This window comes from Theropithecus gelada, chromosome 7b, assembly GCF_003255815.1.
Source record: "Theropithecus gelada isolate Dixy chromosome 7b, Tgel_1.0, whole genome shotgun sequence".
Lineage (NCBI taxonomy): Eukaryota > Metazoa > Chordata > Mammalia > Primates > Cercopithecidae > Theropithecus > Theropithecus gelada.
Genome location: NC_037675.1, coordinates 53,765,629 through 53,790,019, shown reverse-complemented (window position 1 = coordinate 53,790,019; position 24,391 = coordinate 53,765,629). Strand labels below are relative to the sequence as shown.

At 36.6% G+C, this 24,391-nt stretch overlaps 1 protein-coding gene across 2 annotated transcripts in view; it reads left to right on the top strand.

The window, feature by feature from the left end:
- The window catches only part of TXNDC16 (thioredoxin domain containing 16), a 131,180-nt gene that overhangs the window by 43,731 nt on the left and 63,058 nt on the right, over positions 1–24,391 (top strand). For both annotated transcript variants that reach the window (XM_025393016.1, XM_025393017.1), the window contains 4 exons: positions 2,083–2,233; positions 16,263–16,429; positions 16,819–16,879; positions 18,785–18,908. In XM_025393016.1, the coding sequence (XP_025248801.1) occupies positions 2,083–2,233; positions 16,263–16,429; positions 16,819–16,879; positions 18,785–18,908 (503 nt within the window). The remainder of the gene's footprint in view (positions 1–2,082; positions 2,234–16,262; positions 16,430–16,818; positions 16,880–18,784; positions 18,909–24,391) is intronic.

Genomic DNA, 24,391 nt, shown 5'->3' with positions numbered 1-24,391 from the left:
GGGTAACAAGATGGTGATGAGTCATCCCTGGACCTGAGGTGACAGGGAGAGACTATAGATTCTGAATATAGTGGTGCTGTGATATGACTTCTGGATAAAGTAGTTGGCTATTTGGATTATCTCCTCACCGGAGTGAGGTGAATATATTCTTTCTTTCACTTGTTAATTCTTTCATTCACCAAATATTTATTGAATGCTTTCTATGTGGTGTAGACACTATTCTAGCTTCTGGCGTTATAACATCAGTTAAGACTAGTATATTACTTGCTGTATCATATTGGATCTGAGTGTGTTTGAAATTATTTGTTAAAAGCATTTATGATAGATAGTAAAAGAGAGAGCATGCCATAGACTCCAGTACTTTCTGCTACTTCCCTGTATTCCCTTCCTAAAAAATCTGTGGGCCAAGAAGGATATTACCCATGCCCCATAAATGTTACAATCCATTAAATCAGAGGTGGGCACCTGACCTAGGGCCAGCGAATCCATTGGCTTACTTGAGCAAATGAGAGATGAGAGATCCTCTCTCCCAGGAACTTCGAATTGGACATGGAAAAGCTGGATTATACAGCAGGGTAGCTGTTCTGCTCACAGGAATGTTTTGCCCACTTGTAAGTAAAACAGAAAGATGTCTTCCCAGATTGAATTGAGAGCTGAAAAATGTTAATGGCAAACGAAGGTCCCTGAACTCTGCCTGTTCAGGTCTCTACATTTATTCTCTAACTTTTCTCTCATCCAATTATTTGAATTTTCCTTACATTCTGTGAGATTCTCTTATAAACTTCAAATAAGTTTCACTGTTTTTGTTTTCCGTTATCTGCAAGCAAATGATCCCTGATAAAATAATTTTCCAACATTATTCTGTTGTTTCAGAGGCTATGATACGGAGTCCAGCCTTAACTAGGACCTCCTGCACTCAACACTTTCCTTTCAGCAGTATGTGACTATTCAGGAATCTCCTCAACAAGTTATATGCTTTCATTGCATCTTAGGTTTTGTTTGAAATGCTCATTTGTCCTATCTTATTGGAGGGGTCATTCTCTCCCTTTTTGTTTTTTAAGCTCTGCAATAATCTCCCTTTTCTTCCCCTTCCTTCTCCTTCCTAGTTTGAAGCAGAAAGAAATATTTCCTTGTTCCTTGTAGTATTTTTGCATATCATAGCACTTACAAACTACATTTTAATTGTTTGACTAACCGTCTCTCCTTCAAGGATGTAATTGTCTTATTTACCTTTATCTGTTGTGTTTAGCACAGGGCCTCACCCATAGTAGGGATTAAGTAAATCTTTGAGTGACTATTTCTTTAATCATTGAATTGATTAGAAATTACTTTGCAATTAAATTTGACATCAGTGAACCTTGTCAGCTCAGTTTAAATATGTCTCAAGAATTAAAATAGCATTTTAAAAATAAATTTTTGTAGTATTTTGCCAAACCCTACTAATGCCATATGGATATTTCTAAAATACTATTTTAATTTTGGCAAACCTTATCTCCACTATAAGTTTATCTTTGAATTCTCATACTGAAAGGAATGCCAAAGCTCAAATTATAAGCCATATTTGCTGAGTTTTGTAATATTTCAGATACAAACTCACAAACTCCCACAAACTGTCACATGGTTTCTATTTTAGACTGTTTTGGCTGAAGTTTATTCAAAACAGCTTCGGGTTTAAATTAAATTTAGAAAATTTGCGTTACAAAGCTCCATTTAGCATAGCTCTAGAAAAGCAACTATATTTGAAGATAATCTCATTGTCCGCAAGGTGACAGCCTTTTATGGAAGAAAGATTATAGTCTTGCCTGTAACCTATTATAATTTAGAAACTACCATATTAAAGAGTTCAGAAAAAAAACTGTTTATACAACTCACATGGTTTGTTCAGATATTAAGGTTAATTTTCTTTAATATCCTATATCTTCTTTTTTGCCAAGTTCATTTAATTTTATACTCTTTCAGGCTTTTACTAAAATAATAATTCAAAAGCATGAGACTTAAGACAAAATTTATTGTTACATCTTTTTGGATGATAGAAGGATCACATATTGAACCTCATTAAGTTAATTAATTTTTAATTTATAGCTCTGAGGATGTGGAATATGCACATCTCTACTTTTTTCATTGTAAACTAGTCTTGGACTTGACCCAGCAATGTAGAAGAACACTAATGGAACAGCCATTGACTACACTGAACATTCACCTGTTTATTAAGACAATGAAAGCACCTCTGTTGGTATGTGTCTTATTTTATATTTTTATTTGCTTTCTACTGCCTGTATAATTGCAAAAGGTATGTATCTTATTTTAACATACATAAAATTTATTAAGTTTTGATTTACAGATGCATGTTTTACTAGATGAATGACAGTTACATCTTTTCCTTTCTTTTTCTCATTTTGAGGGATCTAGGAATAATTCCTTATTAAAGGCAGAATAGAAAATAGACTATCCATTAAATGACATTTTAATACCTTTATATATTATTGCATTGAAACCCAAATAGAGCATTGTGTAAGTGAAAATATTCTGTGGTAGTAATAATGAACTCTGGGTCTTGGTGAGCACTCGCAGATCACAAAGACCACACATCATGGTTAAGAAAAGACCTCTTTTTTTTTTTTTTTTTTTTTTTTGAGACAGAGTCTTGCTCTGTTGCCCAGGCTGGAGTGCAGTGGCACAATCTTGGTTCACTGCAAGCTCGGCCTCCCAGGTTCACGCCATCCTCCTGCCTCAGCCTCCTGAGTAGCTGGGACTACAGCCACATGCTGCCACACCCGGCTAATTTTTTGTGTTTTTAGTAGAGATGGGGTTTCACCTTGTTAGCCACGATGGTCTTGATCTCCTGACCTTGTGATCCACCTGCCTCAGCCTCCCAAAGTGCTGGGATTACAGGTGTGAACCACCGCGCCTGGCCAAGACCTCTTTTATGAATGCTTTGATCACTATTTTAAAAATTGGTAGATATTAGAACCTAGGATTTCTGGTGCTCCAGTTTCCTTACCATTAGCCTGAAAGAATGTTGTAGAGACACTAGGTGATGGTGATCAGCAAACTGTTCTCTCTGAAAAGTTGAAGGGTTGTGCTGAGCATATGTAAAATCTTCAGTAGATCTTATTCAGTATGTCTTTTTTAAAATATAAAAATGATGCATGTGTATTATAAGTAATCCAAACATTACAGCCAAGTATGAAGGAAAAGTTTTAAGAAGTCACTTAATCCCTTCACTCAGAAGTTAACTTTAGATGACCCCCACACCTGTCATCTTTGCACCCATATGGATGCATAGAGATAGGGGAATTAATGGATTAATGGACATGTCATATCGTGTGTACTACTTTATAGTAAGATGTCTAATCTTGAGTTCAATAGAAGAAAATGAAACTGATGTGAAACTAGAGGGATTATGGAACTTTTGATAAGTGTTTTTCATCAGTAGAGGGCTCTTCAAGGAATATTGTCTCAAGTGTTTAAAATGGTTATGAAAGACATTAAGAAATTGAAATCATTATATTTTAAAACTTTGTTTCCATTTTAGATAGTATTGACTTTTTCCTACCTGTGAAAGATGAGAAAATTAGCTTCATATGTTTATTTCCATCTCAGCTCCCTTGCCCTTCTGATTTGTGTTCGTTTTGTTCTTTGAACATTATCAAGGTCTATGATATTTATATTCAGTATATTCTGTTTTGTAACCATAATACCCTCTTCTTAAAAAGCATTGCTTCTGCACTTAAATAGATTCAGAGCTCGCCACCACAGTTTTATAGGCTTTATTCCTTAGTTCTTATTTTTTTGAGACGGAGTCTCACTCTGTTGCCCAGGCTAGAGTACAGTGGCGCAATCTCGGCTCACTTCAAGCTCCACCTCCCAGGTTCACACCATTCTCCTGCCTCAGCCTCCGGAGTAGCTGGGACTACAGGCACTCGCCACCATACCTGGCTAATTTTTTTTGTATTTTTTAGTAGAGACGGGTTTTTTACCATGTTAGCCAGGATGGTCTCGATCTCCTGACTTTGTGATCTGCCTGCCTCAACTTCCCAAAGTGCTGGGATTACATGCATGAGCCACCATGCCTGGCCATTCCTTAGTTCTTTAAGTGACTTTTTTCTGTGGTTGGATTTTGACTACAAGCTTTTTTTTTTTTTTTTTTTTAAGAAAGCGATTTAAAGGTCTGTCTGTCTTTTAAGCTTCCATCCTAGCATAGAGCAGACATAAAGAGAAAGGACAGTTCACTGTATGGTTCTTCACTATTTCCCTCCAGGTTCACTTGCTTCTCTTGGACTAGTGGAGTATTATTATGAATTCTCAGGATTTTGTCTTTCAGCATTGGGGGTAAGATTAAGACTCATACCTAGCTTTACTAAAAATCTGTTTTTATTTTGCTACAACGTTCTGGCTTGAAGTTGTGCCCTTTCCTAAAGTTTCTGCTCATGAATTTTTTTTTTTTTTTGGCTGTATTTCAAAACTGTTTTTTGTTTTTGTAGATAGATAATAAGGAGGAAGATTCTCTGATCTTATTTCACTTTATGATGCTTACTAGGAATTATGTAGCATTACTTTTGAAATTAAAAAACCAAAACTTTGGAAACTTTTTATTGACTTAAATTAAGTGTGGTTTTACCTGAAAGCATAACATGGCAAAAAAATTAGGGCATCATTTATATTGCATTCTGTAGGAACAACAGTCCCTTGAAATACACATTTTATAAAATACAATGTGAATGGTACTTCCTAGAATTGTGCCATGCAGGTGACCCTGTTCTAACTGCTGTTCACCTATAAGGAATATTAAATTGTCAAAGTCTGAAGTAGGGTTTGCTTCAACACTTTCACAGAATAACATAAGCGTTTTATTTGTTTGAACTTTTTTTTTCCTAGACAACTAGGGAACTGGGATATAAGATTCAGGCAGAGGCTCCAGAAGCCCTGGTAGACACTGAAATAGGTAGGAATGACCAGTAGCATGAAGCCAAGAAAGATGTGAAAGGCTGAACTGAAGATCAGTGCCTAATTGGAAAGCTAAGCTGAGAATTCAAACCTTGATGTCAGCCTAGAAATACCTGGCAGAGTGAGGCCTAGAAGCACAGATTCGTGGACTTTCATAGACCAGAACAGAGAAAATGAATGCAGAGTACAGAGAAGGAGACAAAGCCTCGAAAGATTCCTTGAGACTATTGGAGGGTGGCTAAGGTCTTACCCCAGCGGAATTAGGAAGATGTTAGAATCCTCAGCTGGTTTGGTCACTTTTATGTTTTAGTACTTTAAACATTTGACCATATCAGTGTTTGAGGTTGTTTTTTGTTCTTAAATAATACATTTGAGGTTAAAAAAACTGAGTAACGCCAAACCCTTTTATAGGAAACACCTCTTAGACCAAAATTTGTTCTAACTGGGTTATATCCTTTGATGGTATAGTTAACTGGAATGAGATAGAGAGGTCCTGAAAGTTCATACCTAAATTTGTTGACTTCTTACAGGTTCTTGTTAGTATAGTAGCTGACTTCATAGTTGACTTTGAATTCATGTTTCTTGCTTTATTCTTATTCTCTCATAGTACCACTGAAGCTCATTTCCCTACCTCCCCACCCCTCCTTATCTTAGACATTATTCTATATACAAGCCCTTAGGGTTTAATCATGGTTGGGTTTTGTGTGTTTAGTAAGATGCTTTGCAAATTAGCCTGGGTTTCTGGGTTCAGGATCTGAAATAATTTGGTATGTTTACAAAGTCTTTTTATAAACTAATAAAAATGGAAAGTAGGATTCAGGCTTTTTTGTAAACTGCATTGTGTCTGATCATTGCAATTATATGTATTATTAGTTCACTTCTAAGCATATGAAAATAGATGCAGATTGCTTTTGTGTGTGTGTTTATTGCTTTTTTTTCTTTTAGGTAAACAGGGTACTTGGACACCTAATTGTAGATATATAACACAACTATGTCTTATATTCATGATGGGAGGTGTGTCATTTTGATCATGTCAAACTGAAAATAAATCTTGAGCATAGAATTTTTAAGTGAATTTCAATCTTAAATAGGTTAAGTAAGATTCTGCCAGATATGGAGTTGTTTTAGATGTATTATTAAGGTTCCCAACAGTGAGCACAGATGGGAAAATGGTTCAATTATTGTCCTGTTGGCAAATACCAAGGACATTTTAGAATGCTGATGATTTTCTCCATGATAGATTCAGCTTATATTTGTAGATAGAAGAAAGCTTTTATCTGAATTCCAAGAAGAATTCTCAAGTGTAAATATCTGATAAAATGTTAAAAGATCGGTAAGTGTATACATTTTTAATAATTTCTGAAATTTTTACGTTATTTTTGTTTGTTCATCTAGCTGTCTGTCTCAGACAGATTCAAGACACTTGGATTAAATTAAACCTACTCTTTTATGTAGGAAATTAGAAAGATGCTGTTATGATTTATTCATTTAGCTCGTATTTCTAGAAAACTTGTGTGGCAGTGTGCAATATTGTACAGCATAGTGTTTCCTAACATGGTTGTTTTAGAGTCTTTCTTTCATTGTTGTAAAAACCACATAAGATTACCCTCATAACAGTGTTAAAGTGTGTAATACAGTATTAGCTGATGTACATTGTTGTACAGCAGATCTCTGGAACTTTTTAATATTGCATGACTGAAACTCTATACTCATTGAACACACAACTTCACATCTCCCCTCTACCTGACCCCAGTCCTTGACACCACCAGTCTACTTTCCATTTGTATAAGTTTGATTACTTTAGATACCACATATACACTGAGTTATGCCATATTTGTTTTTGCAGTTGGCTTATTTCACTTAGAATAATGTCCTCACGGTTCATCCATGTTGTAGTGTATGTTAGGATTTTATTCTTTTTTAAGGCTGAATAATATTCCATTGGATGTATATATCACATTTTATTTATCCATTCATCCATTGATAGGCATTTAGGTTGCTTCCACCTCTTGGCTACGGTGAGTAATGCTGCAGTGGACATGGGTGTTCTCTGAGATCTTGTTTCTCATTCTTTTGGAAATATACCCATAAGTGGGATTGCTACATCAAATGGTAGTTTCATTTTTAATTTTTGAAGAACCTCCATATACTCAGCCCTCTGTATCTGTGGATTCTGCATCCTTGGATTAAACCAACTGCAGATAAAAAAATAATTAAAACCCAATACAAAATAAAAATAAAACAATAAAATAATTCAAAATTAAATTATGGTATAACAACTATTTACATAGCATTTACATTGTATTTGATGTTATAAATAATCTAGAGATGATTTTAAGATATACAGGATAGAGTGTGTAGGTTACATGCAAATACTATGACAGTTTATATAAAGGACTTGAACATTTGTAGATTTTGGTATTTAAGGGGCATACAGAAACTGATTCCTTATGGATACCCAGGGATGACTGTACTGTTTTCATAGTGTCTGTACCGTTTTACAATCTCACCAACAGTGCACAAGGGTTCAGTTCTTCATATCTTCACCAACATTGTCATTCTTTTCTTCCTTCTTTTCTTTTTTTTTTTTGATAGTGGCCATTCTAAAGGGTATGAGATGATACCTCATTGTAGTTTCGAGTTTTATTTTCCTGATGATTAGTGATGTTGAGCATTATTTCATATGCTTGGCCATTTGTATATCGTCTTTGGAAAAATGCCTATTCAAGTCTTTTGCCCATTTAAAAAATTGAGTTATTTGTTTTGTTGTTGAATTGCGGGAGTTCTCTAAGTGTTCTGTGTATTAACTCTTTATCTCATATATGGTTTGCAGACCTTTTCTCTCATTCTTTCAGTTGTCTTTTTACTCTGTTAGAAGTTTTAGTTTGTCTATTTTTGCTTTTGTGGTTTGTACTTTTGTTGTCATATCCAAGAAATCATTGCCTATTTCAATGTCATAAAACTTTTCCCCCTATGTTTTCTTTTAGGAGTTTTACTTTCAGGTCTTATTTAAGTATTTAATCCATTATGAGTTAATTTTTGTATATGGTGTAAGATAAAGGTCCATTTTCATTCTTTTGCATGTGAATACCCAGTTTTCCCAACACCGTCTATTGAAGAGAGACTGTCCTTTCTTTACTGAGTGATTTTGACATTCTTGTCAAAGATCATTTGACCATATACATGAGGTTTATTTCTGGGCTCTCTGTTTTGTTCCATTGGTCTATGTGTCTGTTTTTATGCCAGTACTAGGCTATTTTGATTACTGTAGCTTTGTAATATATTTTGAAATCAGAAAGTGTGAAGCCTCTAGCATTGTACTTCTGTCTCAAGATTGTCTGGGCTATTTGAAATCCCTTGAGATTCCATATGAATGTTAGGATTTTTTTTTCTATTTCTGCAAAAAGTACTGTTGGGAGTTTAATAGGGATTGCATTGAATCTGTAGATTGCTTTGGGTAGTATAGACATTTTAATAATATTATTAAGTCTTCTAATCTATGAACACACAATGTCTTTCCATTTATTTATGTCTTTTAAATTTTCTTTCAGCAATGTTTTGTAGTTTTCAGTATAAAGGTATTTTGCCTCCTTTTGAAAATTTATTCCAAAGTATTTTATTCTTTTTCAATGCTATTGTAAATGGGATTATTTTCTTAATTTTCTTTTTGGATTGTTCATTGTTAGTGTATAGAAATGCAACTGATTTTTGTGTGCTGATTTTCTATCCTGCAAAATGGTTCTCATGGTTTTCTGGTGTGTGCATGAGAGAGAGAGAGAGTGTGTGTGTGTGTGTGTGTGTGTCATCTTTGGGGTTTCCCACATATAAGATCCTGTTACCTGTGAACAGAGATAATTTTACTTCTTCTTTTCCAATTTTGATGCATTTATTTGTTTTCCTTACCTAATTGCTGTGGCTAGGACTTTTAGTTCTACATTGAATAAAAGTGTCAAGAGTGGGTATCCTTGACTTGTTCATGGTCTTAGAGGGAAAGTTCTCAGTTTTTTTTACTGTTGAATATGATATTGGCTGGGCTATTCATTTATGGTCTTTAATATCTTGAGGTAATTTCTTTCTATTCCTAGTTTTTTGAGAGTTTTTATCATGAAATGGTGTTGAATATTTTCAAATGCTTTTCCTGCATCAATTGAAATGACCATGTGATTTTTGTCCTTTGTTCTGTCAATTTGGTATACAGTATTACATTAATTAGTTTCTGTATGTCAAACCATCCTTGCATCGCAAGCATAAATCCCACTTGCTCATGATGAGTGATCCTTTTAATGTGCTGCTGACTTCAGTTTGGTAGGTTTTTTGTTTTTTTTTTTTTTTTTTTTTTTTTGAGACAGAGTCTTGCTCTGTCACGTAGGCTGGAGTGCAGTGGTGCAATCTCGGCTCACTGCAACCTCTGCCTCCCGGGTTCAAGTTATTCTCCTGTCTTAGCCTCCTGAGTAGCTGGGATTACAGGCACACGCTGCCATGCCCTGGCTAACTATTTGTATTTTAGTAGAGATGGGGTTTCACCGTGTTGCCCAGCTGGTCTTGAACTCCTGAGCTCAGGCAATCCACCAGCCTCAGCCTCCCAAAGTGCTGGGATTACAGGCATGAGCCACCGCTCCTGGCCCAGTTTGGTAGTTTTTGATGAGGATTTTTGCCTTAATGTTCATTAGGGATATTGCTCATACTGCTCTGTAGTTTCCTTTTCTAGAAGTATCTTTGACTTTAGTATTAGGGTAATGCTGGCCTCATAAAATGAGTTTGGAAATATTCTCACCTCTTCAAATTTTTGGAAGAAGTTAAGAAGGATTGGCATTAATTCTTTAAATGTTTAGTTGGATTTTCCAGTGAAGGCATCTGGTCCTGGACTTTTCTTTTTTGGGAGGTTTTTGATTACTGATTTAATTTTCTTACTAGTTCTAGATCTGTTCAGATTTTCTATTTCTTAATGATTCAGTCTTGGTAGGTTATATGTTTCTAAGAATTTATTTCTTGTAAGTTATCAAATTTATTGGCATATAATTGTTCATAATAGTCTTTTATAATCCTGTTTATTATATCATTTTTGAAAGTTAATTTTTAAGTAATTTTAGTTATTTGATAGTAATACATGAATTGTAGAAAAATATTGGTAGTTGCACCCCAATGCAGGAGTGTTTCTGTCACTTTTATATCTAACACTAATTTCTATTTATATTACATATTTTATTTAGTTATAATTTTTATACTTCTACCCTGTGACTTTCTCTGCCTATGAAGGATGTTTGTGATTTTGTTTTTTGCCAAATGGAATGGATTATAACTTCATAGTTAGGCCGGGTACAGTGGCTCCCGCCTATAATCCCAGCACTTTGGGAGGCTGAGGTGGGTGGATCACTTGAGGCCAGGAATTTGAGACCAGCCTGAGCAAAATAGGAAGACCCCATCTCTACAAAAACATAAAAAATTAGCTGGGTATGATGATGTGCACCTGTATTCCCAGCTACTTGGGAGGCTGAGGTGGTGGGAGGATCCCCTGAGCCTGGGGAAGTCAAGGCTGTAGTGAGCTGTAATCGTGCCACTGTACTGCAGCCGGGCAACAGAGTGAGACTCTGTCTCAAAAAAAAAAAAAAATTCATAATTAGGAAACTCACAAGATTTTAAAAGAATTATACCAACTTGTATGGTAAGACACAGAAATAGCAGAAAATGATATATGTACTTTATACCTCCAAATTTTTAGGGGCAGGAAAAGGCTAAGAAATCTACTCAGCTGCAATCACAGGCTCCTTTTTTTGTTTTTTGTTTTGTTTTGTTTTTAAAAAATGACGAGTTGGAGGGCAGACCAAGGCCCAGACTTTGTAACCAAGAGTCTCAAGTTCAGGGAACAGGACTGAGCCCTAGTCAAGGAACTGGCAACATATGCCTGAACAAACCTCAGAGTTGTTATAGACCAGTGACTGTCGTATGCCTCCATTTTTCCCTGCTTCAACTAGGAGTGTATATAGTGGTTATACTATGCCTGTCCCATCATTGTCTGTTGTGTATGTATTGAGGAAAATGATCTGTCTCTTTTTTTTTTTGGAGACAGAGTTTCTCTCTGTCACCTAGGCTGGAGTGCAGCAGCGCAATCTTGGCTCACTGCAGGCTCTGCCTCCTGGGTTCATTCACGCCATTCTCCTGCCTCAGCCTCCTGAGTAGCTGGGACTACAGGCGCCTGCTACCACGCCCAGCTAATTTTTTTGTATTTTCAGTAGAGACGGAGTTTCACCATGTTAGCCAGGATGGTCTTGATCTCCTGACCTCGTAATCTGCCCACCTTGGCCTCCCAAAGTGCTGGGATTACAGGCGTGAGCCACCATGCCCAGCTGATCTGTCTCTTTAGTTCACAGGTCTTCAGATTGAGAGGAATAGTTTTCCAGGAGCTGTATGCAAAGGACTTACCTGCACCTGGAACTAAATGTAGATGATGTATTACATTTTGCACAGATCTCAATCAAAGCTTGATGGGATGAGGCTTTAGGAGGCTTGGAGAGAGGTGTGTATTTTATACATGGAAGGGATATGAGTTGTTGTAGCCAGGGGGCAGACTACGGCTGCAGTAATCCCTCCCACATGCAGAATAGGTTCCCTCCTTTCTCCAAGACTCATGAAGTCCAACAGTACCTCCCATCCCATAAGCTCCCCTTATCATGTCACCCTATCCCTGTGCCTGTGGAATGGTGGAGTCTGTGACTCCTCTACCTGAACCTGGTTGGGCTTTTGTAACTGCCTTGACCAACAGAATGAGGCTAAGGTGATGATATATGACTTCATATATCATTAATGGCTATATTTCACAAAATGTCATGTGCTTCTGCCTTGCTCTCTTTATTTGCTCATTCTTGAAAACCCCAATCTTATTGTTAGACTAAGCAGCCTGAGGAGAAGCCCACGAAGAGGAGAATCAAGGCCCTTAGACCACAGCCTTGGCTGAGCTCCTGATAGTCAGCAACAGCTTGTTAGCCATGTGTATGAGCCATCTGTAAAGTAGAATCTTCAGCCTCCAGTTGAAATAGCCTACTGATGCCACATGAAGCAGAGATGAGCTTACACATATTTGAGCAAAAGAAATGATTCTTGACATTTTAAGGTACCATGTTTTAGGGTACTTTGCTACACAGTGATAGTTGCTCAAAGCACACCCCTCAAGTGATCTCATTTGTTTCTGTGGTATTAACTACATGGATTCTCAAATCTGAATTTTCAGGTCACATATTTATTTGGAGCTCCCACCCATATATCTAACTGTTAATTGGATGTATCCCTCCTTAAGCACTAACACTTAATGTGACATTAAGGTATTGTCCTTTACCACCACTGGTTCTTTCTCTATTATTTTGGTTATCTTACTTTCCATTCATTGATGGCAGACATCTGGGAAAACATTCTTAATTCCTACATCTTCCTGCATGTAATTTTACATCTGAAATCTCATTTGAAAGCTGACAGAGTGATATTTTAAAATGTGATCATGACTTCATGCAATTCGTAAATGGCTTCACTTTACTTACACAATAAAACCCCATTTTCTTGGCAGGATATTTGTGGCTTTCAATGATCTGGCCCCTTGCCAGATTTCTAGCCTTGCTGATTCTTCCTCCTTTTTGCTTTATAACACTGAATTGCTAATAGTTCTCCGAATACACAAGGAAAAACAAACAGTCATTTTCACTCCTTCAGGGTATTCCCCTCATATAGGTTTTTGGCAGAAATTGGTTGCTTGTGGTTGTAAGACCCAGGTTCCTGTTTTCTTGCTGGCTGTTGGACAGGGGTTGTTCTCATTTCCTACAGGCTAATCTCAAGCCCTTGCCACATGGCCCTCTCACAACATTGCAGCTTGCTCCTTCAAAGCCAGTGGGAGAATCTTACTTGAGTGTGCTACAACAGACTCCTATGTAATGTCACCTAACCAAAGGAATGGCTACCCACTGGTCCTACTGACACTCAGGGGAGGGGATTATACAAGATTTGTTCACTAGGGGGTAGGAATCTTGGGGGCCATCTTAGCATTTTGTCTACCTATGGTAGACAAAGTTCAGGGAACAGGACTACTTATGGTAGACAAAATAAGAGTACCTAATAACTCAAGTTATTGAGTACTCTCTCTCTCTATATATATATATATATTTCTATAGATATATCTATCTATCTACATATCTGTACTTACCTATGGTAGACAGAGTTCTAAGATAGCTCCCAAGATTCCTATGCCCTGGTGATAGGAATCACTTTGAGAGGCCAAGGTGGGTGGATTGACTGAGTCCAGGAGTTTGAGACCAGCCCGGGCAAAACCCCATCTCTACAAAATATATAAAAATTAGCTGGGCATGGTGATACATGCCTGTAGTCCCAGCTACTTGGTAGAGGCTGAGATGGGAGGATTGCTTGAGCCTGGGAGACAGAGGTTACAGTGAGCTGAGACCCTGTCACTGCACTCCAGCCTGGGTGAGAGAACGAGACTCTATCTAAAAAGAAAAAAGGTTCAATTATTAGAAAGTTTGGGAGAACTTCCTTTGTATCTGCTTTTATCCACTCTATTGATTATTCAGTGGGCTCTTTCAGTCTGACAACTCGTGTCCTTCAGTTGTGGGAAAATTTTGTGTTCATTTTAGTGATGATTTCTTCTATTTTCTCCCTTCTCTTTTTCTGTGACTTGCATTATTTAAATGTTAGACCTCTTGAACTAGTCCTTCAATTTTATTACCTTTTTTTTCTCTGTCTTCCATCTATTTCTGTTGTGCTTTCTGGGAGATTTATTTAACTTTATTTTTCATTTCTTTATGGATCCAGTTTCTTCCCATCTCCTTGAGGTTGTCTATGGTGGTTTCTGAACCTTTCTTCTTCCCATATAGTCTGTATTTTCTCTATGTTATTTATTTTTCTATGTGTTCTAGTTTCTGTCTTTCATGTTGGAGGCTTTCCTCAGGTGTTTGTTAATCCTTGGATGTCTATTCACAATTTAGAATTTGAAACTAAAAGCTGATTGGAAATTCTAACATTGGTGGGATTTGGTGACTTTTAAATATGTATGTATACATATGTAACAGTGATGTGTTCACATCTTATTTCTTCATTAATCTTCTTTTTAAATTTTTATTTAATTTTTTCTTTAAAAAAAATAGAGACAGCGTCACGCTTTGTAGCCCAGGCTGGTCTTGAACTCCTGAGCTCAAGTGGTCTTCCGTCTTGGCCTCCCAGCGTGCTGGGATTGCAGGCATGGGCCATTGTGCCTGACCTTTTCATTAATCTTCTTAGTTTCTTACTATCACAATGGAATGATGAGAAAACAGAACAAAAACATCAGTCTTTGCAAGTCTCTGACAAAGAGCAGAGACTTCAAGGCAGTTGGGGTTGGGGGAGACTTGAGAGATGTGGCCAAAATAGTACTGACCTTCTTTGGCTGACTGGGCCGAGGAGGGTTGGGAAGGTGGAATGGTGAGAAGGTGGCACCATTGTAAGCTGTATTTGACATTTCTGCCCCATGACTGATATGTGTCTGATCTTCACAGACCATCCCATGGGATTTCCCAGTGCCTTCTGGCCACCTGGCCACATGACACCCCACCTCCCTGCCTAGTTCAAATGTCCTGGGAATGCCAAGCAGTGCTAAGATGGACCCTGAAGCCAGCTGTGCTGGGTGGCAGCAAGAGAGGAGAGTGGAGGAGGGGCAGAGGCAGGCAACACTGTTCCGGATTCTCACACATTCTCTGTGTGAGAATTCAAGGAGTGTGGTTGAGTCTTGTCTGGGAGACATCTATGGTGGAAGGTGGAGAAGGTGCAGGTAGCAGTGGCAGAAGTCCACGTCTCTTAGGCAGTAAGCAGACTGAAATGGTGAGCAAGGCCGAGCCATAGAGTAATTGGGCCTGGCCTGCTTTTTGACGAATCCCAATGTCAGTATCTTCAGGCTTTTGGGGGTTACTCAGTCCCCCAAAAAGGATACAAATTCCAATTGAGGACAAAGGCCTGGCTGCTGGCATTCTGGGAACTGAGTGGAAAGAGAGCTGGGGTGAGGCGAACGTCTCAACATTTGGTTACTTAATCTCCCTGATTTCAGCATGGTGTCCACACTGTCAGCTGTTCCTAGATTTCTGCTGGTGTGGGGAAGTGACAGTTGTTTAAGCTCATAGAGTTGAGGAGGGGAATCTAGGGATCTAACTACCTCTCAAAAGCTTTGACACATTCCTCCTTATTTTAGAGCCTTCCTGCCACTTCCCTTCCAATATTTCCTTCCCAGGTCCAGACATGCCTGACGCTGACAGTTCCTGAGCAATTTTAGGATCCTGTAGTTAAAACGCAGTTTTCCCTCTGATGACTTAGGGTTTTGCCTCTTAGGATCTCCTAAGTCAGTTATTATTCTGACTTCTAAAATTGTGCTACCATTTCTTCTCTTCCCTTCTTCACATACGTGTGTTTATCTCTTTTAAAAATCCCACTGCTGTAGTTTTCCTGGGAGTTCTGAAGGGAGTGAAATTAGATGTGTGTATTTAATTTGCTGCTTTAACTCAGATATTCCTCATTGTTTTGTAATATGTCATTATATGTTAAATTCTTATATGAAAAAGTTTATTCCTTAGTTATCTGTTCTATTTCCCTTGAAATATTTATCAATTAGTTCCACACTGTTTTATTTATTGTTTTTGTTTGTTTGTAATATGTTTATTCTTTATGATTATAATTTTTGGTTTAACTTCTTATGAAATCTATTAGTTTTATAATGCCTAAACTTATAGAGGTCCAGACATGATGGCTCATGCCTATAATCCCATCACTTTGGAAGGCCAAGGTGGGAGGATCACTTGAGCCCAGGAGTTCAAGACCAGCCTGGGCAACATAGGGAGACCTTGTCTCTACAAAAAATTTAAAAAAAAACAAAAAACAAAAACTAGGCACGGTGGTGTACATCTGTGGTCCCAGCTACTCGGGAGGCTGAAGTGGGAGGATTGTTTGAGCCCAGAAGGCTAAGGCTACAATGCGCTGTGATTGTGCCATTGCATTCCAGCCTGATGAGAGAGCAAGATTCTATCTCAAAAAACAAACAAACATTATGCACATGTACCCTACAACTTAAAGTATAATAATAATAAATAAAGTAAAAAAAACAAAACAAAACAAACAAAACTATATAGGTATATTGGGAGCATTAAATTCAGGAAATTAGGAGATCATTTCTGTTAGTGTTGGATTATTTTATAGACTTTTTTTACTTGTGACTTTATTAATAAGAATTAGGAGAATTTGAATCCAAATGTTGGAATATTATTATCACTTTTTTTCTTTTTTTTTTTTTTTAAATGAAGACTGAAGTTGCTGAAGATCCTCAACAAGTTTCAACTGTTCATCTCCAGCTAGGCTTGCCACTGGTGTTTATTGTTAGCCAACAGGCTACTTATGAAGCTGATAGAAGAACTGCAGAATGGGTTGCTTGGCGTCTTCTGGGAAAAGCAGGAGTTCTGCTCTTGTTAAGGTATCTTAAACATCAAATATTTATTATGTTTAGCAAAACACTAATAGTTTCCATGTTTTAAAATTTGATAATTTAATCACTTATAAGTAAACTCAAATCTTTAATGGATTCCAATATAGTTAGAACTAGTTGCTGTGCTAAAATCTGTACATTCATTTATGGTTGATGAAAACTTAGAACTTAAAACCTTGTTATAAATGAAGATGGAGATTAAGATGGAGACTAGAAAATCTGGTCTATATTTATGTGTAAAATTTTTCAGTCACTAAATTGTAATATTTTTTCATAATTTTTAGTATAAGAATATAGTTATGTTTTCTATTGACGTCCTGGGTGACTATTAGTCTTCACATTAGCAACATAAAACATTTATTTCCATTTTGAAAAAGGGACTCTTTGGAAGTGAACATTCCTCAGCATGCTAATGTGGTCTTCAAAAGAGCAGAAAAGGTTAGTTGTTTTATGTATTGTTCTACAATATCTGTTTATTTAAAGAAAGCTAATATATGTGGTCTTAAAGTAATATATTTTATTATAGAAAAATCTGTAAATTATAAATTGCTCCTATTCAAAGAAAATTGCTGTTAACATTTTGATGCTTTTATCGTGTGTCAGTCTGGTTTTTATCCTATGTTCACATATTTATATGTATTTTTTTAAAAAAACAAAATCAGGATTATGCTAGATATCCTGCGTTTTGTTTAAAATAATATTGGGCTGGGCATGGTGGCTCATGCCTGTAATCTAGCACTTTGGGAGGCTGAGGCAGGTGGATCACTTGAGCCCAGGAGTGCAAGACCAGCCTAGGCAACATCGGGAGACCCCATCTCTACAAAAAATTGGCTGGGTATGGTCGTGCATGCCTATAGTCCCAGTTACTCAGGAGGCTGAGGTGGGAGAATCACTTGAGCCCCAGAGGTTGAAACTGCAGTGAGCCGTGATTGTGCCACTGCACGTCTACCCTGGGTGACAGAGAGAGAGACCCTGTCTCAAAAAAATAAACAAGATAAAACAGAATTCAAACCATAGCAGTGATGAAAGACAGAATAGTGATTACTTTTGGGGGATGTTAATGACAGGAAGAGCAAGAAGATGGCCACTGGGTGTGCTGATGATGTTCTGTATCTTAATCTGTGTGGTGGTGATACAAATATGTCCACTTTGTAAAAATCCCTCAAACTCTATACTTAAAATTTTTGTTCTTTTCTGTGTTAATGTTATACTTTAATTAAAAGGCTTACTCTTACTACAAAAATTTCTGTGAATCTTTGGAACAAATTAAGTTTAATTTTGATTCCTCTACTTTTTAAGTTTATTATATTTCTGTAGAAATCAAAATTGCTTGTTTTGAATATAATGTTAAAAAATGAAGATATGTGATAGCAAAGAACAAACATACTTAGAGCTCATAGCTTTATTCCAATATAGAGTTACAGTCAAGAATACTTTGCTAAAATAATCTCTTGGCTTAAAATTTCATATTTTAAAAGCGTAACACTTGGGCAGTAGTAAAATAAATCTTAAGTAATATTTTTAATATTAAGTAATATTGATCTCAGTAGAATTTGGTATTCTTAAAATAACTGGGAGCACATAGTAATTTAATGTTGTTTATAGCTAAACAGGAAATTGAACTTATTAGTGGAATTAATTTAGATGAATATTGTTTTGAATATTTCCGTGGAATGTTGGAATAATCAATTTTGATTTGCTCTATTTGCAGTAAAATTATATATATTTCCATTTTATAAAGAAGTAGAACTTGCTGTTATATGTGAAATGTTTTACAGACTTCAATATAACGTGGTTGTGACAAGAAGCAAGTGAAGCTTTCAGCACCTTTTTTGCCACCTTTTTCAGTATAGCCATTGTCTTTATAGAAGGTGTGCTTTGGATGCTTTGCTTTTCATAGTAATTTTGGAGTTACCTTTCCTTTTATGTTTTGCTAAGTTTTAGAATTGAAGTTCAAAGGCTTAGTTTTATTTTAGTGTCAAACAAGTAAAACTTGTGTTTTTTCGGTCTTACCCTGTCACCCAGGCTGGAGTGCAGTGGCACAATCTCGCCTCACTGAACCTCCTCCTGGGTTCAGACGATTTTCCTGTTTCAGCCTCCCAAATAGCTGGGATTACAGGCATGTGCCACCACGCCTGGCTAATTTTTGTATTTTTAGTAGAGATGGGGTTTCACCATGTCGGCCAGGCTGGTCTCGAACTCCTGACCTCAGGTGATCCACCCACCTTGACCTCCCAAAGTGCTGAGATTATAGGTGTGAGCCACCACACCTGGTCCAAGTAAAACATTTTTATGTCAAAATACTTTGCTATATTCATTTTTAAAAAATTAATGTATTTCTAGGGAGTTCCAGTGGAATTTTTGGTATTACATGATGTTGATTTAATAATATCTCATGTGGAACATAATACGCACATTGAGGAAATACAAGAAGATGAAGACGATGACATGGAAGGTCCAGATATAGGTAATGTGTTATGATTCTCATCCCTTCCTTATCCTGCCTAGCACCCATAAAGTCAGTGAAATTTCTATTGAATTAACTTTCTCGAAGAATGTATTCAGATTAAGACTCTGTAAAGAAACCTGGCGGAATTTATTTTGAATCACATTTTGTCAAGTTGATTTGTTGAAAGGTGTAAGGATGCTATATTTTGTTTAGTGTATTAGCATTTACTGTTACATATCAGGCTTCAAACTTCCCACGTCTGTGCCTTCATCTTTCATATCAGTTCTTTCAGCCATTCTGGACTAGTCCGTGTTTAAAAACTCTACTTAGAAACTACAACATGATAATTCATTGTTACTATTTTTATTAGGAAATGGAGTTCTAATAAATATTGTTATATTTGTACTTGTAAATAAATCCAGTTGTTAATGGTATAAGGAGTAACTTTCAGTAACATTTTAACACTTCTTTTAAACAGTTATTTCAGCTTTTAAAAAAATTTATTGCTTACATTTATGAAGTATTGTATGGTTTTTAAGGCTTTTTCCCACATATGATTTACTTTGATTGTTATGCTCTGAGTTAGCTGATACCACCTTCATTTTGTACGCAATGAGTCTGCATTTCTTGAGTTCAGTGATCTGCCCAAAGTCCCACAAGTGGCAGGTGGTGGGGCCTGGGCTAGAACTCAAGCATCCTGAAATAAAATCTTATTTATTAATGACAGTCAAGAATACTTCACTAAAATAATCTAGTGGCCTAAAATTTCATATTTTTAAAGCAACAATTGGGCAATAGTGAAATAATTATTCCTGATACATCTTTCGTAACATTAATCCTCTTCTGTAATTATTCATTTACTTTTTTCTCTTCTCCACTAGTCTATAAGTATTTCTAAATCAAGGATTATGTCTTGTTCATTTTTGTATACCATATAGTAAATACTTGAGTGTTTTATATAGTACCATTATAAGCTCCAAGAAGGAAGCAATTTACGTATCATTTTCATGAGCTCCATACATTGTGATCAAAATCTATATTATAAATTTAATAAGAGCTTTCACTGTTACAATGACCAGTTTCTTGGTTTGAGTGGAGCTCTGGTTTCTTTTCCGATATGCAGGGGTTAGAATTGCTTGTGTTCCTCTCTGGAGTTCTCAGTGGGCTTGTCATTACATGAGCAGACCTGTGTTCTGGTCTGTTTCCTCGCTTATTCCTGTAATGGTTCCTGTATTTGAACCTTCAGAGTTAGAGGACTTGTCCGCAATCTCAGTTTATTTGATTCCTGTCTTCAGTGGGAGTCGCCTGTTTGAAGATTTCTTTGTGGCCACAGCCCCTATATTGTTTCCTGACTCTATGGCCTTATTTACCCTCTGATGCTGCCTTACCTTTCTGGTTTTTATTTTTATTTTTTCATTTGACCAATAATAATTGTACAGATTTGTGAGGTACATAGTGATGTTTCAATACATATAATGTATAATGATCAGGTCAGGATAATTAGCGTATCCATCATTTCAAGCATTTTTCATTTCTTTGTGTTGGAAACGTTCAATAACCTCCAGCCTGTTTCTAGTATTTCTTTTGCAGCTTTGCCTTTTTTGTTTATTTTTCATCTTAACTTCCTATTATCAGTAATCCATATTGGCCCAGAATGTTGTATGGTGTTGTGCCCATATATAATTCTTCCCCCTCCCTTTGTATCACTCCCGTTTACAAAGGAAAACTAGATGAGGGTTAGGAAAGAATTTATTACCGTCTTTGAATGTAAATCAGAGACAGGTGTACCCCAGAGAAATCGGCAAAATGGAATCAGAATGAAAAACACTGGTTCCACAAAGGGGCAAAAGAAAAGAAGCCTGTGTTCCAGCCTGGGCAACATGACAAAACCCTATCTCTACAAAAAATACAAAAATTAGCCAAGCATGGTGGTATGTGCCTGTAATCCCAGCTCCTTGGGAGGCTGAGGTGGGAGGATCGCTTGAGCCCAGGAGATGGAGATTGCAGTGAGCTGAGATCGTGCCAGTGCACTCCAACCTGGACAACAGAGTGAGACCCTGTCTCAAAAAAAAAAAAAAAGACTGAAAATAGTGTGTATATTATTAATGAATAGGTGGAAGGTAGAGCTGAGGAGTGACTAAATTTACAAGTGATGGTAGCTTATTAGAATATAAGAAAAGAGGGAAAGGAGGAAAAAGAAACAGAGAAGACTGACAGGAAAATGAAAATATATGAATAACAAGAAAAAATATGGTAAATAAGAAAATAGGTCTTTGCTAATTTTGGTATTGAGTATGTAATTTTTTAGTGTCATGGAATTTGGTGCTTATAAGTACCTTAAAGTTATATAGTGCAACTCTCATGCTTCACAAGAGTTGAACATTGAGGCCCAGAGAGTTATGTGATTGACTAGAGTTGTACAGTTAGAAAATGGCTGAGGTTGTGTTGAAATCCAGATCTAGAATTTTAATTTATAGTATGGTCATGTGTCTCTTAACAATGAGGATACTTTCTGAGAAATGCATTATTAGGTGATTTCATTGAGCATACATCATAAAGTTCACTTACACAAACGTACATGGTGTAGCCTATTACACACCTAGGGTGTATGGTCTAGGCTATTGCTCCTAGGCCACAAACCTAGGCATGTTACTGTACTGAATACTGTAGGTACCTGTAACACAGTGGTAGATATTTATGTATCTAAACCTGTGTAAACATAGAAGAGGTACAATAAAAATACGGTATAAAAGATAAAAAATGGTACATTTGTATAGGGTACATACCATGTATGGAGCTTACAGGACTGGAAGTTGCTCTGGGTAAGTCAGTGAGTGAATGTAAAGGCCTAGAACATTACATGATTGTAGACTTCATAAATACTGTACACTTAGGCTGTACTAAATTTATGAATTTTTTTCAATAATAAATTTGTTTTAGCTTACTGTAACTTTTTTACTTTATACATTTTTACAATTTTTAAAAACATTTTGACTGTTTTTTAATAACATTTAACTTAAAGCACAAATACATCATACAGCTGTACAAAAATATTTTCTTTTTTTATATCCTTATTCTATAAGCTTTTTTTTCCATTTAAAACTTTTACGTTTTACATTTTAAACTTTTCTCTAAAAACAAAAACACAAACACACATCAGCCTAGGCTTATAAAGGGTCAAGATCATCCATATTACCCGCTTCCACTTCCACATTGTGTCCCTTTGGAAGGTCTTCGGGGACAGTAACAAGCATGGAGCTGTCATTTCCTATGATAATAATGCCTTCTTTTAGAACGCCTCCTGAAGGACCTACCTGAGGCTGTTTTACAGTGAACTTTTTATTTTATAAGTGAAAGGAGTACACTCTAATGATAAGAGTATAGTAAATATATAAACCAATAATCTAGTCCTTTATTATCATTATCAAGTATTATTTACTGTACGTAATTGTATGTGCTATACTTTTTTTTTTTTTTTGAGACAGAGCTTTGCTCTTGTCGCTCAGGCTGGAGTACAGCGGTGCAATCTCGGCTCACTGTAACCTCCACCTCCTGGGTTCAAGTGATTCTTCTGCCTCAGCCTCCCAAGTAGCTGGGATTACAAGCATGTGCCAACATGCCCGGCTGATGTTTTGTATTTTTAGTAGAGACAGAGTTTCACCGTGTTGGCCAGGCTGGCCTTGAACTCCTGACCTCAAGTGATCCACCCACCTCGGCCTCCCAAAGTGCTGGGATTACAGGTGTGAGCCACCATGCCTGGCCTTATGTGCTATATGACTCACTGTAGGTTTGTTTACACCCGCATCACCACAAACATGTGAGTAATGTGTTGTGCTACGATGCTACAGTGGCCACTACATCACCAGATGATAGGAATTTCTCAGCTCCATTATGATCTTAAGGGACTACAGTTGTATATGTGGTCCATTGTTGACTGAAATATCATTATGTGGTGTGTGACTGTATTAGAAATTATGTATAAAACAATACTTTAGTTCTATGAATGTATTCTTTCTCCCTTCTTTCTTTTTAGTGTGTTGTTACAGAGAATTATGAACATACCGTAAAGGAGATAGAATAATAGAACAAATTCTTGTTATCCATTACTTGGCCTCACATTATCAAACCATGGCTAATCCTGCTCCAGTCACCCCCTACCTCTTACTGTTTTGTAGCAAATCCCAAACATAAGATTTCATCTATAAGTATTTCCCTGGGTTTCAGAAATATAAGATTTTCATTTTTAACATTAACATAATTAATACTATTATTACATCTAAAAAATTAACAATTCTTATTATCATCATATATCCAGTCAGTGTTTGAACTTCCGATTGCACCACGCTCTTACATGCCACTGTGCCTTTGCTCATGCCGTTCTCTTTGCTCTTTATGCCACCACTGCCTTTCTTCTCTGCCTACCTGAGTTTTCTTTTTCTTTTCATATTCAGCTAGTATCAACTCTTCTAAGAAGCTTTATCCTTTAGTCAAGTTATATGCTCCATCTGTGTTACCATACAATCTCTACAAACTTCCAACAGAATATTTATGAATCCAAATGTATTTTTGAAGATACATGGATGGATGGATGGATGGATGGATCTATCAGTCTATTGATTGGTCTGTCTAAATTAAGAAAGAGTTTTCACATATTCAGAATCCACTCATAACTTGATGCTTTTTGGATAAAATCCAGACTTCTTGTCTCATGTGACCTCTTATGATCTAGCCACTGCCTAGCCTAGAGTTTTCTCATGCTGTTTATTCCTTCAGCCCCATCTTGTCTTAGTCAAATTTGCCTTCTCTCAGCCTTGTATGTGCTAAACTCTTGTATGTCTCAGAGCTTTTGCATATGTAATTCTCTTTGTCTAAAACATTCTTTTCTTGATTCTCTACCTGGCAGATTTTGGGCTTCCCAATCTAAATAGACCTGTTATATAATCTCTCAGTGTATCCTTTATCTTTCTTCACAAATTGGTCATAATTTATAATTATATGTTTATTCAGTGATCAGTTTATCTGACTTTTCCATAGATAGAAGTTCCATGTGGTCAGGACTATGTCTGTTTTGTTTACCAGTTTTCCTAGTGCTTGTCACAATGCTTGGCATATAGTAGAGGCAACATAAACAAAACAGCACTATTAATATTCTTTGTAGAACAAGTTTTAATTTTGAAATTGACTAAAACTTTACAACTTCTAGGTCAGGAAGCATCTCAGCGTCAGTTAAGCAACTGGAAAGTTTTTTTTTTTTTTTCAAAACTATTTTAATTTTATTTTCTTGACAATACAAAGTGTCTTTTTATTCTCGCTGACAAGACTTTTTTTTTTTTTTTAAATTTATTTATTATTATTATACTTTAAGTTGTAGGGTACATGTGCATAACGTGCAGGTTTGTTACATATGTATACTTGTGCCATGTTGGTCTGCTGCACCCATCAACTCGTCATTTACATCAGGTATAACTCCCAATGCAATCCCTCCCCCCTCCCCCCTCCCC